The sequence below is a fragment of the Myotis lucifugus genome, unplaced genomic scaffold (genome assembly GCF_000147115.1).
Source record: "Myotis lucifugus unplaced genomic scaffold, Myoluc2.0 scaffold_187, whole genome shotgun sequence".
In the NCBI taxonomy this organism is placed as follows: domain Eukaryota; kingdom Metazoa; phylum Chordata; class Mammalia; order Chiroptera; family Vespertilionidae; genus Myotis; species Myotis lucifugus.
Window position 1 is genome coordinate 1,356,496 of NW_005871235.1, and position 15,650 is coordinate 1,372,145.

The 15,650-nt window shown below is 37.4% G+C and overlaps 1 protein-coding gene across 1 annotated transcript in view; it reads right to left on the minus strand.

Annotated features, from left to right (window-relative positions):
* Nucleotides 1–15,650, minus strand: part of EYS (eyes shut homolog (Drosophila)) — a 1,189,235-nt gene that overhangs the window by 776,089 nt on the left and 397,496 nt on the right. The window contains 1 exon segment of the mRNA XM_006096829.1: nucleotides 10,907–11,056. Coding sequence (XP_006096891.1) covers nucleotides 10,907–11,056 — 150 coding nt within the window.

Consider the following 15,650-nt stretch of genomic DNA (forward strand, 5'->3'; position numbering starts at 1 on the left):
ACGGGGCAGCGCCAAACTCCCAATCAGCCCTGCTCTGAGCCGATCAGGGGCTGCACCTAGGGATTGGGCCTGCCCTCTGCCACCCGGGAGCAGGCCTAAGCCAGCAGGTCGTTATCTCCCGAGGGGTCCCAGACTGCGAGAGGGCACAGGCCGGGCTGAGGGACCCCCCCTTCCCCCCGAGTGCACAAATGTTTGTGCTCCGGGCCTCTAGTTTAATATAATCATGGAAGTGATATCTCATCATATTCACAGATTTCACTCATATTAGAAGGGGAAGAGATTATACTAAGGTGAGGTTTATTGGGGATCATTGGTAAAATTTTACTTATCAAAATAGCCTATTTTTTTCTGCAAAAATTGAATTTAATCATGTCTCCCATGCATAGTTATTGACAGTAGTAAAAGTATTGTCTAAAATCACCTGACACACCATAAGTAAATTTATAAAGAAGAGTATATGCTCAAACATTTTTTATATGTTAACCTTAAATATGGTTGCTTACTATGTACCTGTCTGATTTAAGTCAAAGAGATTATATATAAATTTCCATCAAAATTCTTCAGTCTGTTGTACTGAATCAGCAATAACAGCAGTCAGGTGGGCTCACAACACTTGTACCAAATTTTCTGTCCAGCTTTGAACCAAGACAAATTTTAGATTATCAATGAAATCTAAAGGCTTTTCCTCCCTTCCCTTTACAATGCTCTATATAGTTCTCTATAAATGCTTGTATCCTTCACTGGGTTTTGTTATTTTTGCAGGCAGAAGCTGTTTCTGGGGGGCAATTTGCATGATTATAGCATGGAGTCAAATATTCACTTACTAAAGTGAGCTGTTTTCATCTCTGACATTTCTATCTCAGTGACACTTCAAATTCCTTTGAGTTTCCAGAAAATTCTTAGTCCATGTTAGGAAATCATATGAACTTAGATTCTACTTTTAAAAACATGCATTTAGACTAAGTGGTTTGTAATTATTTGTGTATATTTCCTGGTCTTTTCTCCCCAATTAACATTTGTCATACAATGTACTTTTATTAGACAACTGACATCATTAGACAAGCTTCACTGAAAGCATCATTAATTTTTACTTCATTTTTTAAAATAGAACCCTGTGGTAATTAGAATTCTGTGATTATTTTAGAAAAAGCACTAATACCATAAACCAGGGGTCCTCGAATTACGGCCCGCGGGCCACATGCAAATACAAATATTGTATTTTTTCCCGTTTTGTTTTTTTACTTCAAAATAAGATATGTGCAGTGTGCATAGGAATTTGTTCATAGTCTTTTTTTAAACTATAGTCCGGCCCTCCAACAGTCTGAGGGACAGTGAACTGGCCCCCTGTTTAAAAAGTTTGAGGACCCCTGCCATAAACTGTGCCAATACCCATATTACATGTAAAAAGGCATATTTCAGTACCTTTGAATGGTTGTTATTTAAAAATATGTAGGTAATATCACTTTTATCTTAGTTGAGTAATATTTTTTATGTTTTTAAAAAATTATCATTGTTAAGTTTTCTGATGTTTTATTTGTTTCTTAAATACTTATTGAGCCCCTCTAATGTGTCAAGTATTGTTTTGAACTCTGGAAATTCATTAATGCATACATTAATAAAAATCTCTGTACTTATATAAAACTGCATTTTTTTTCTTGTCTTCACTGGGATGATTTGGTATTACTTACTTGAAACATATATGCATATTACAAATTACTTACTAATGGGAAAAGCACATACAATTAAATTAAACGTGAACTGTTTGTTTGCTACCTCCTTATTCATATAAATAAAAAGTCTTTTTTTAAAAAACAGATAATGTGATCTGTGAAATACTATGTTTATATAACTCCTTAAACAAAATAAAAATACTTTATGGAAAATAAAAATATGTCTCTCTCCTCCACTCTCTCTCTATAGGAAGAGCAAAAGGTAAGAGAACTGTTGTGAACTGATCAATGTATAACTACACCCACTCTCTCAGAGCCAAGATTTGTTCTGAAAGAGAACACCGACACAATTCCAAAAAGCTAATCAAGATCTCAAGATCTCTGAATAAATGTTGCAGATATATCTTCACTTTGTCTTATTCCTCCCGAGGAAGTTGAGTTATTTTGAGTGTAAACATTTTCCCAAATATAAATGTTCCTTAGGAAATTTAAATCCCAACCATTTAAAGACAAAACGAATCTTTTCATTATGCTTGTAAACATTAAGCAAGTCAAGTGATGATAGAGGGCACAAAAGATAAGTGATGCTTTATTTGCCAATAAAATTAGCTGTAGACTGACAGACGAATGGAAAAGTTTTCATTCGGGAACAGGGAGAATTCTGGATTGGACAGCAACAGAAGGGAGGGAAGGTATTGAGGATGAGGAATCTTGCTTTTATGGTTTTCTGAAAATTTGGTGGTGGCAAGAAGGGCTTATAGTTGTCAGGTAAATAGCACGAATAACGAGTTGACAACTCAGGTAAAATGGAGAGTGTATGTCCCATCTCAAGTAAGCAGCCACTTCTCAGAGCCAGCCTATTGCTTCCAAAATAAAAATAAATTCCTGGTATTCCCAGGTATTCTAAGTTTTCATAAGAACCTAAAATGAAGACTACCATGACCTGCTCTAATTTTATAACATCATCTCATCTATATAAACCATACTCCCCAGTCAAACAGAACTAGATTTAATCTGTGGGTCACATTTAGTAAGGTGCATAATAATAAAATGCTGGAAAGCCATGGTCTAAACAGCCAAAACCCACATCTGAAGACAGAAGGAGACCTGGCTGACTGGGGATGTCTAGTTTAGGATATGGGATGTAGCACAAAGGCTCTGAGCATAACCTATGCAGGAGGTGGTAGAGATGAAGGAAGAGAATATCCCTTATGGGTCCTTGGCCTCTGGGGAGAAGTAAAGGGTGTCCCAAAATTTACGCAAGAAGTAATTTTGATAGAAAATATAGGTTTATAATTAAAAATTGTAAATTTTTATTGATTCATAAAGTATACAGTATAGGGTTATGTATGGAATAGCATATTGGGTAAATGGCCTCCACAGCTTTGCTGGCACATACGCACTCTTTTGTTGAAATTTTCCATGACCGTTTTGCATAAATGTGGCTGAATTTCGATGAGGCTCATTTTCATCTTGATGGCTTGGTTAATCGACAAAATTGTCACATTTGGGGTTCATAAAATCCACAAGTGATTGTTGAGAAACAAATGTATCCACAACGTGTCACTGTTTGGTGCGGATTTTGGGCTGGAGGCATCATCGGACCATTCTTCTTGGAAAATGCGGCTGCTCAGGCAATAACAAAAGAGTGCGTATGTTCCAGCAAAGCCGTGGAGGCCATTTACCCGATATGCTATTCCATACATAACCCTCTACTGTATACTTTATGAATCAATAAAAAATTTACAATTTTTCATTATAAACCTGTGTTTTCTATCAAAATTACTTCTTGCGTGAATTTTGGGACACCCTTTACTTGGCTGGCCTGTGTTTAGAGATGAAAGTCATATCTTATCTTTCCTTAATCCTTGCCTGCTATTAAGTCTCAATTGAAATTCAAGGTCCCAGCATTGTCAAGATTAGACTGTGTGAGTAAATGTAGGGCAGCTGGGTTCACCCAGGGTCTCACCAGAACATAAACAGCATGAAGTCAGGGAGTCTCAGCTGTTCTCTGAACCTTTCCCAGCACCTATACAAGTTGGGACCTTGTGAGAGCTTGGTGAGGGATCTGGAAGAATTGCTGGCACCTAAAGATCGCAGTCACACCTGCTAAAATGTGACTTGATAAAGTTGCTATACATAATTAGATCTGTGTTTTGGTCAGATAATGCTGATAACTGTTATGAAAAAGACTTTGAGAAAAAGAGACTCAAGACAAGAAAACAAGGTAAAAGAATGTCAGAGAGGGAGAACAGGAACTAGAATAGAGCAATGAGATCGATTATCCATTAAAGCACCAGAGGGGAAAAATCTTTTCAAAACATAGGAGGCACATTTTTCTACTCTGTGCATTGGAGTTATTGGGGTCAAGATTTTAAATCACAAATGTCTCCAAAGAGCTTTGCTTTCTAATGAGTTATATTTCTATTTCTTTCTCTGATTAAAAGATAGAATTAACTGTTCTGGTAGTGCTCCAATACTTTGATTTTAAAAGGCCTTCAATGTTTCTTTAATTCTGGCTATCTTATGCAGAACCACCTCACATTTCAGTTAAATAGACAGTGTGGAAAGGCACGATTTTAAAAATGAAAACCATTTACTTTCTTCAGATTTCATTCTCAGTCATTTAAAGAGTAGGAGAATTCTTAAGTCTCAACAGTAAAAATATTGTCTCTCTTATACACAGCACATTTCATTTTAAATGGCTGTGGGCTTATGGCCTTGTTCGCCAGTTTCCATAGGTGAAGTAAGTTCAGATTCACTTACCGTAAGGAGCAGAACTGGTATAAATACATCGGGTTCTCTTTCCTTCCCTTTCTAGCCAATTAAGGGAAACTCTGTTCTTCAAATAGCAATGTCTCACATACTGATGGCAAGAATTTCCTTGCTTCCCAAAGTAGAAAAGATGCTCCATGCTTGGGCTTTGGGCCCCTTCATTGGATTTCTACTCCAGTGTCATAAGCCCACTGTTTTAGTTTGCATTCTACTAAAATCAGAACCAGTTACGATTACCCAATTTACTCAGGAGGTGATCTCAGAAAGTAAGAAAGGAATGGGGGAGGTGAACCCAGAGCATGAGCATGATTAAAAGTTAGTAGAAGAAGACTTATTAAGATCACTGTTCTATGCATTCCCACTGATTGCACAATGACCTTTTAAGAAGTAAATAATATATGACCAGGATTCTCTACCAGAGGAGAAGGTGATTGGAATATTTATAAACTCCCTTCCATCTCCCAGTGTTTGAAGGGGGCCTCCAGGGCACTGGCTTCCTATAGTGTGAGCTGTGCATGCCTGTGAGCTAAACCGGCTCCATGGCGTAGAACAAGAACCTGGAGATAGAGCAGAGTCTCTGCAAGCACTTGACTTAGAAAACTGTCATTCTGAGGTGATCACTCCCCACTTCTCACTGAAATGCAGTGGAAATCAGAGGCTGGCAAAGAGGATGGGACCTGAGCACCAGAAGGATTTGCTATGTTTACCCCAGGAAGTACCAAGGCCTGCTTTCAGAAATATACCCATGCTTTCTGGTTTTCACAATTCAGTTGACCCCAAATGCTACAATAAACCAGATGAGTAAATCTTACTTTGATTCTGCTTTTCACAGCCAACTCTTCCTTCAGTTTGTACCCAAACTTCTGTTTCTCGTGGGGAGATGGTTAGTATTGTTAATGTTCTCACTTGGGGACACAGGTTATAGGTATTGTCTTCAAACTGGTTTCACCAGGAAGCTCTGTACTTTGGAAGTTGTTGTGTCTTCATGAACAAACCTGATAATTTGACTCATGTTTGTCTTTTGGGGGCTTACACCTGGTAAGAACCTGGGTAGAAGGAAGACTGAATGATGAGGAATCAAAGCTACCACAGTGCCCTTCAATCTGAATTGTCTTGTAACTAGTATTTTTGGTACTCACTGGTCTTAAAGATCATTCTTTTTTGTTCTCACCAGAGGATATTTTCCCATTGCTTTTAATAGAGAGTGGAAGAGATGGGGAAGGGGAAGAGGAAGAAAGAGAAGAGAGAGATCAATGTGAGAGAGACACATTGGATGCCTCCTGCATGCACCCAGACTTGGGCTGGGATCAAACCTTCAACCAAGGTAATTGCCCTTGACCAGGAATCCAACCTGTGACCCTCCAGTCCCTTGGCTGACATTCTCACTGCTGAGCAACACCAGCCAGGGTGAGCATCATTCTGATTAGTAATTTGCTTGTATAATAAATTCTTTCTTAAGGTTAGGATAAAAATATATTTTACTTGTATCTATAGAATTTCCATGGGTCCAATTACTCTGTAAAATATCAGATGGACACATTTATGACATAAATAGCACTGCCCTAGAAAACTAAATATAAGTGGATAATGACCTATAAATATCTGATAATTGGTAGGCTTTTAATAGGCAGTACATCATCTCAATCATTTTTAGCATCTTATTTTGCAGGATATAAACTGCTTCAAGATTGTTATATATTATGTAAAGAATCAACAATGATAAGGCCACTATGCTTAATTTGCTATTAGTATCCCTTTAAAAAGATTTATTATGGGTTAATGAGTAATATAAAAGCTATTAATTTTAGGTCACTTTTAATTTATTGCATAGAATTTTATCATTTTGTAACATAAAATTAAATTATAATGCTCCTGAATTTAGAATTGGTGTAATTTGTTTGCATATATATGCCTTTAATTCAGCAAGAACCAGATTTGCAGGATTATGATTTTCAGCATATAGGCAGTAAAAACTTCTGAATGATTTGCCACTGTATCAATTAATCAACATGATGAATGTAAGAACTTTATTTCCTATTGGTACTGACAGTAAAAAAAATTTTAATGTTATTATGAGAAAAAAATAAAACACTTAATGAAGATCTATAATCATCAAGAAGTTATGTACATTAACATGTAAAAAGTTATAATCAAATATTACTAAGAAATCAAATCACCTAAAAAGTGAAATGTTTTCTTATTAAAACACACACACACACACACACACACACACACACACACACACGAATGCTTATAATGTCCTAGGCACTTTTGTAGACATTGAGATACAGAAGCAAACAAAAGACAGAAAATACCCTCTCCTGAAAGATGTCTGATTCTAGTAGGATACAAATCTACACTAATAAAAGAGAAACATGCAAATGTTGTCACTCCACTATGCCCACCAGCCAATCAGGATGAGTATGCAAATTAAACCAATGATGGCGGTTAATTTGCATATGCAGGCACGTAGGGAAGACTGAAGCCTGAAGAGGCTTGGCTTCTCCGCTGTGGCTGGAGCAAAGGCCTGGGTCCTGGGTGCCAGAGGAAAACCAGTGCTGGCAGCCAGGGGAAGGAAGGCCTATTGCATGAATCTCTTTGTGCAATGGGCCTCTAGTAAATACATAATTGATATAATAATTACATAGAGATAATTGCTATGAAGGACCCTTCAAAAATAGGTGGGAAAAGGGATACAGAGTGTTCTTTTAATATAATGTGGTTAGGCCTGTAAGAGTACCTCACATATGAGAACTAATGAAATAACAAAAAATGCTCATATCTGAGGGGAGTATAATAGCAAGGGGACATGTACTCTATTCAGGCCAATTAGATATTTTCTACTGTCACTGTTAGTACAGTATGTTTTGTATCTAAATGTTTTATAGAATCATGATTAAGAAGTAAAGGAAAAGTGTAATCATTGTTTCTCTGCTTCTATTATTGAAACTCTCGAGTCCATTCCATACACAGTAGTCAGAGTCATTTAATAAGCATGTGAATTAGCATAGTGGGACCTGAAGAGTATTTTGCTAAGCAAAATAAGCCAGTCAGAGAAACACAGGTATCACAAGATCTCACCTGTATGTGGAATATAATGAACAAAATAAACTGATGAACAAAATAGATCCAGAGACATGGAGCATGGAACAAACAGAGGAATCTCAGAGGGAAGTGGGGAGGGAAGGCATGAAGAGATTAACCAAGAAATTTAAATGCATACTAGAGGCCCAGTGCACAAAATTTGTGCACGGGGTGGGGGGGCCTCAGCCCAGCCTCTACCCTCTCTAATCCGGCAGTTGGACATCCCTCTTGCAATCTGGGACCGTTGGCTCCTAACCACTCACCTGCCTGCCTGCCTGATTGACCCTAACCACTCTGCATGCCTGCCTGATTGCTCCTAACCACTCTCCCCTGCTAACCTGATCACCCCTAACTGCTCTCCCCTGCTGGCCTGATCACCCCTAACTGCTCTGCCTGCCTACCTGCCTGATTGCCCCTAACTGCTCTCCCCTGCCTGCCTGATCACCCCTAACCACCTCTGCCTTGGCCCCCTGCCACCATGGCTTTGTCCAAAAGGACATCAGGGAGACGTTCAGTCTATCCGGTCTAATTAGCATATTACGCTTTACTCTTTTATTAGTATAGATATGCCTAACCCATGTACACAGCCAATAGTGCAGGCAGGGATTGTGGAGTGGAATGGAGGGGGCCAACAGGGGGAAAAGGAGGACATCTGGAATACTTTCAACAATAAAGATAAACTTAAAAGAAAGTAATAAGCACATGAATTAAAAAAACACAAAACTTTTATTTTTAATCTTACTCTCTTCTCAAGTTACTGTCCATTTCTTGTGTCCATCATAAAAAAATAAAACCTTACTTTAATAAATAGTATATAATCTCACTCAGCAATTTTATTTCTCATACTGTCTCTTAAACCATCCTCAGACTTTGTTTTGCACTCATCATTCTACCAAATATTCTTCTTGACAATGTCATCAATGACATTTGCTTTTCTAGCCCCAATGGTTAACATCCCTTCTTTTACTTAATCAAAAATAACAGTTGACACTGTTGATCAGCCCTCTACTTGAAACTATGTGGCTTTCTGAATATATTCTTTTGTTTTCCCTCCTGTAACACTGATTGCTCTTTTCAGTTTATTTTGCTTGATCTCTTTCTCCCCTGTACTCCTACATATTGCAGTACCCCTGGGCTCAGTCCTTGGTCCTTCATTCTATCTCCATTTACTCCTTTTTTATTTTATCCAGTATTACCATTGTATATCTAAAGACTCATAAATTTATGTTTTCACTGCAGACTATCTCATACAGCCAACTGTACATTCGACTTATCCACTGGGTTGTCTAATTGGCAACTCAATCATAAATTCTGAAACAATGCTAAGCACTGTAGCTTGCAAGGAAAATAGACGGGTTGTGAAAAAAAATAAAGAACACGTTGATACTTCAAACTTTAAGATGCATTTACAATACCAGAACAATGTGTTATATCAAGTAATTTTACAAAATGTGTTTCTCAGTCACATTGAGCTCAGTGTGTCATTTCTTATTTTAACACTGTGAGCAACAGTAGCAGCAGCAAAACAACAGCATGGTGAATGCAATTGCTAGTTGAATACCTAAAGTCCCAAAAAGAAATCTCAATAATTTGAAAGATGAAGGGCAATGTGAAATTTAGAATGAACACTGTTTCATAGCCAATAGGTAATGCTTCATATTTATGTAAGAAAATCTATAGAAACTAGCTTTTGATTTTTTTTTTTTTGGTTTTTAATTTAAGCTGAGACTTTTGTGCATGTAACAGTTGTTACCAAGGTAACTTTCTCTGCAGCTCTCTGGATTCAACAGAAAAGGTACCCGCATATTCTTTGTTGAAGTGACTTAACTTGCTCTTGCATTTTGATCACTTATTCACTAAAAATATTTCCAGTTCTTTATCATTTTTGTTTTCCAATCTCATTCCTATTTGTTTAGTGTTTTTTTACTCATGTGAACAATCTTATATTAGATTTACATACCTATTTTTCCTTTGAAAAGGAATCTAAAAGATCCCAGTGATGTAGAATTCATACATTAATAATTTGAGATTTTAACACATTCTTGATGGGTCCACATGATTAATATTGGTATATCAAAACAATACATCCTTATATTTCATAAGTATAATTTCTCAGCAGACATTTAGAGGACTATAGTCCCATTTGTTTACTTTTTCCTTTGTTTCCCTTGCCCTAAGAGATATTTCGGCAAAAATATTGCCACTAGAGATGTCTGAGATTTTACTGCCTACTTCTTCTGCCAGAATTTTTATGGTTTCATGAGTTACATTTAAGTCTTTTATCCATTTTGAGTTTATTCTTGTGTATGGTATAAGTTGGTGGTCTAGTTTCATTTTTTTGCTTGTATCCGTCCAATGTTCCCTTTATTGAATAGACTATCTTTACCCCATTCTATGCTCTTGCCTTCTTTGTCAAATATTAATTGACCATAGAGGTATGGGTTGATTTCTGGGCTCTCTGTTCTGTTCCATTGTTCGATATGCCTCTTATGCCAGTACCAGGATGTCTTGATTACAGTGGCCTTGCAATATAGTTTGATATCTGGTATTGTGATTCCTCCAATTTTGTTCTTCTTTCTCAAGTTTGATGAGGTTATTCTAGGTCTTTTTTTTTGTTCTATATAAATTTTTGGAATTTTTTTCTAGATCTTTGAAATGTGCCATTGGTATTTCAATAGGGATTGCATTGAATCTATAGATTGCTTTGGGTAGTATGAACATTTAAATGATTTAATTATTTTAATTAGTGAACATGTTGTATGCTTCCTCTTATTTGTGTCTTCCTCAATTTCTTTCTTTAATGTCCTATAGTTTTCTGAGTAGAGGGCTAATTAATGCTTTTCTCCTTTTTTAAAGTTCCTTGGTGACTTTTCTCCCAATATTTGGATAGAATTTATTTGGTGAAATAATTGATATTAGGATAGCTAACTCCAAATCATACTTTTCTGCTAGAACTTCAAATTCACAAAAGCTCCTTGGTTAATTTTTAGTATATAGGTAGATTTAAAGGAAATAAACATATTTTATATGACATTTTTATAATAGTTATAATAGTAATATTTATCTTAGATTATTCATACACCTATATTTATTTTCTGTATTATAATCATATAAACATATTTCAGAAAAATTTCAATACGAAAAAGCATAAAAATATAAAACACCTTGAAATATAATCCATATATTTCTTAGTCTTTAGCAAATTGTAGATTAAAAGCATATTTTTTATTTTTATTAATTTATAACATACCAAGGATTTCCTTGACCTTTCTGTCTTATTTGCATGTGACAGATTATTTCGGGTTTTAGAGAATAGTATAAGGTTTTCATTTATTTACAGATAGTGATAGGTTGATATAAGCAGGGCAGAGAGAGGCTTACCTGTATCACCAGGAACACAGAGGCAGTTGTATGCACAGGTTCTGTTAACCCAATCTTCTCCATCTAGACAAGGTTTGATTTCACATTCATTCATATCCAGTGCACAGAGAGATCCATGGTACCCAGGTTCACAACTACATAAAAATCTAGAGAAAAGTGGGAAAATGAGAAATAACATGTAATAGCAAGAAATATTCGAATATATACATAATCCTAATATATATACTAAACTTTAGATGTTTGACTTAATTTAAATAAATGGTTATGCTTCCATTTCATTTTTTTTAAAGAAAATACAATTTACCTTTATATGGTTCTCAATCTCCAGAGTTCCCCCAATGAAATTTGAAACTGGCCCCTGGGGCAAGAAAAGACTAAAGAAAGGGGAAGTCCAGTCCAGATTGGCATGGTGTCAGGTTTAATAAACAGGGAATCTTTATAACTTGTGCAGCTACAAGAAGACTAGATCTCCACACCCACCCACCAGAATCTTAAAATTTATATAGAGGCCTTAAGAGGGTTCAGTCACAAGTACAGAGAAGATAGTCTCAATAACACCTTCCTCTCTCAAAGCCACTTCTCAATCCTTAAAGTGTCTCCTACTGTGGGAATAGTGTTTGGAACATACATTACAAGGACAGAGGGGATAATAAGCCTCAGATCACATGGAATCAGCTTGAAGGTCAACTGTCAGTCACATCCTCTCAATAAGTTCTTCCAACAACCATTTAGAAATGTTCCTCTTAAATATTCTTTAGGTGAGATTTTTTTAATGAATGTGCTCGGGTACATAATTAATGAAACTGAAAAATACTATTGAACTTACTTCCACAATTGTAGTAATTTTACTATTATATAAATACTAGAGGCCTGGTGCATGAGATTTGTGCACTCGGGGGGATGGGGGTCCCGCAGCCTGGCCTGTGTCCTTTTGCAGTCCGGGAGCTGTTAGTTGGACATCCTTAGTGCTGCCGTGGAGGTGGGAGAGGCTCCCACCACCATACAGGGTTCTGGCTGAGCAGTGCTCCCTCTGTGGGAGCACACAGACCAGCAGGAGGCAGCTTCTGCATCACGTGTCTGCCCCCTGTTGGTCAGTGTGCATCATAGCGACTGGCCATTCCACTGTTCGGTCAATTTGCACATTAGCATTTTATTATATAGGATAAACATTTAACTATTTTAGGTTTAAAATGGAAGACTATTCTGTCTATGGATTTAATGGTATTTTTATGATATTAAAGCCCTCCTCTTTTATTGGCACATGATGGAGAAGTCATGTAATTCAATAATTAGATGTCAGGTTCTAAGTATCACACACTTTAAAAAATTTTTTTTATTGATTTCTGAGAGGAAGGGAGAGGTAGAGAGAGATAGAAACATCAATGATGAGAGAAAATAATTGATTGGCTGCCTCCTGCGTGCCTCACACTGGGGAGAGAGCCCACAACCTGGGCATGTGCCCTGATGGGGAATCAAACACTGACCTCCTGGTTCATAGATCTACCTTCAACCACTGAGCCATGCCAGCCGAGCTACGTATCACACACTTAATAGAGGGAGTGATCTTCAAAAACCTTGTCATTGACCTGAAGCACTGAAGCATGAAACAGACTGACATAGAAAATGGTTTCCAGAAACTTCTTCTGAATCACCTTTTAATGTGCACTATTTCCTCCTTATCTTAGTCATTGGCCTCTGAGGACTCTGAGTTGCTAAGCTCAGATTTGTCCTCCAGACTTTTATTTGAAAGAGTTTCTTTGCTCCTATGTGAATTTCTTTTTATTGATTCAGATCTTGTCTCAATTTTTCTCTGATTTTTTCCCTCTAGTCTAAGCTGTGGCAGATATATATATATATATATACATATATATATATATATATATATATATATATATATATATATATATATAGTAGAATTACCCTGAAATTATTTTCAGTCTATTTCTAGATATTATACTGACTATGTCTTTGTTTCAACATCTAGTCAGTCTGTATCTAATTGCCAGAAGCTAGAAGATCAATTCTCCTTAGTTGTGTACTGTTATATGTAAAATAACATCAGTAAAAGCAGCAACCAATAATTCATGATCAAACCAATAAAATATGTGAAGAAAAAGAAAAAGAGATCATTTAAACTCTCTTAACTTCTTGTTTTCATAGAAAAAAATATTAATTAAATTAATTTCCACAGATAACTATACGTTGAGAGAAATGTACACTCAGCAAAACAAGCTCTCCATAGTGATAGGTCTTTCCCCTCTTGTAAAAGTCTAAATAAAAAGCCTTTGCCAAATTTCCTTGTAATGCTTTTGAGACAGATTTTTATTCCACTTTTCCAAAGGAATTCTTCCTAATTAACTTAAGTATTGACATAATTGTAATTACAATGAAAATGTAACCAACATAAATCTAACATGCCCATGACCCTCTTTTATTCATTCACCATATTGACTGTGTGCCAGACTTTAGTTGGGACTCAGATCCAAGTGTACTAGTAAATAAGGCTTGGACGTGCTTTGGAAAATCTCATAGAGAAGTCAGGGACATCAACTATAAGCATTACAGTAAATATATTCCAATAGAGAAGGTGTGAAGTACTATAAAAACACAGATAATTGCTAGGGAAGATGACAGGAAAGGTTTTACTGGTTAGTCATAAAGAAAGAATGGGATCTTTGTATCGTTGGATAGAAAGCATTAAAAATGAATGTAAAAGCCCTCGCTGGTTTGGCTTAGTGGAAACAGTGTTGGCCTGGGGACTGAAGGGTCCCAGGTTAGATTCTGGTCAACGGTGTGTACTTCGCTTGCAGGCTTGATCCCTGGCCCTGGTTGGGGCATGTGCAAAGGCAACTAATTGATGTGTCTCTCTCACCTTGCTATTTCTCTCTCTCCCTTCCATTCTCTCTAAAAACCAATGGAAAAATATCCTCAGGTGAGGATTAAAAAAATTGCATGCACAAGGTCATGCTGTTGTAAAAGAGAATTAAATTTCTCAGGAGCTCACCATGTGACTGGGGAATTGACCATAATTACTTTTTTAGGGTGAAATTAATCCAATGACTGTGACTCCTTGAATTTGTGTTCACATAGCAACATTTTTCTCCATTTCCACTATCACACTAGTATATCCTTATCTAGTGCAAAATAATATAACAAATGCTTCAGATACATTACTAAAATTAAGGTATACTTGTTAATGACAGTCTTTCTTTGCTATTGTGTGTTCTTAGTGAATAAATGATGATTCCAAGGAATCAGAGTAGGAGCTGGGCACAGTGTTCTCAGGTGTAATAGTAAAAACATTTCAGGATATTATTATTTCAAATTGATAAATTTGAAAATGTATTTTTACAAAATATCTATAATAATAAAAGCATAATATGCTAATTAGACCGGACGTCCTTCCAGATGACCTTGTAGACAAAGCCGTGGTGGCGGGGGCTGAGACAGAGGTGGCTGTGGCAGTGGCAGGGGCAGAGCCCTTTGGACGAATTTTGTGCATCGGGCCTCTAGTATAAGATAATGACTGATCTCAATTTAAACATAGTTGCACATACACAGAACAGTTATATCATATTTCCAAAAGTTGCAAAACCTACTATCTAGTAGAGAGCAAGATGGTGGCCAGCAAGACAGCAGTGAGGAAGAGATTATGAGAGAGTAAGGGAGTGAAAGAGGAATGTGTGGATGTGGGGTGTGTGTGTGTGTGTGTGTGTGTGTGTGTTTGAGTAAGGAACAGTTAGATCCTTCAGGACTTTCGGAGGCTGGCAGACCAGGCTCTCTTAGACAAGGAGCCCCTGCTACCACTGCAAACACTCCCAGGCAGCTGATGCTGGCACAGAAACCATGCCATCTTGAAGGGCAGAGCTGCCATGACTAGGAGCCCAGCCTTACTACCATCCAGGCTGGTCTCAGATGCTAACTTGGACCCTAGAGCCACTCTGAACAAAGACCTGCTACCGCAACTTCAGACCCATGGACACCTAGACTCCAGCCATCCTGGCTGCAGGCTCCTGTGAGTCCCAGAGGATGTTCCCCTCATGCCAATGCTCTGTGGCTGTGGGCTCCAGCCCCCAACCTCTCCCCTCTCAGTGCATCGACCAGCTATGGCCACACACCCCAGCCCCCAAGCTCTACTTTGACTCTCGCTGGCCCATTGTGGCTACACGTCTCAGTGCCTGAGCTCTCCCATGACTCTTGGGGTATGCATTGCTCCCACCAAGCACGCCGCTGTGGCTCAGGCCCTGCAATTCAGTGCCTGGACCCTTTAATTATAGCAAAAATGGGGAGATAAATAAACAATCCCCAAAGGAAAGAAAAGGAGGAATCACCAAAAAAAGGAACTAAATGAAATAGGCATGCAATATGTCAGAAAAAGAATTCAGAGTAATGGTCATACAGTTCATAAACTGGATGGACGAGAAAATCAACAACCTATATAAGAATCAAGAGGAAATCAAAAGTGATATAGCTACAATAAAAACACCATGGAAGGTTTTAACAGTAGACTAGGAAAAGCGAAGGACTGAATAAGTGAGTTAGAAGATAGGGTAGAGAAACAAGACCAATCTAAACAGCAATTGGAGAAAAAAATTACAAAGCAGGAGGAGAGCCTAAGGGAGCTTTGGGACAACATGAAACAAAATAACATAAGTATAATAGGGGTGCCAGAAGGACAAGAAGAGGAGCAAGGATTAGAGGACCTATTTGAATAATGATGACAGAAACCTCCCTGAGATG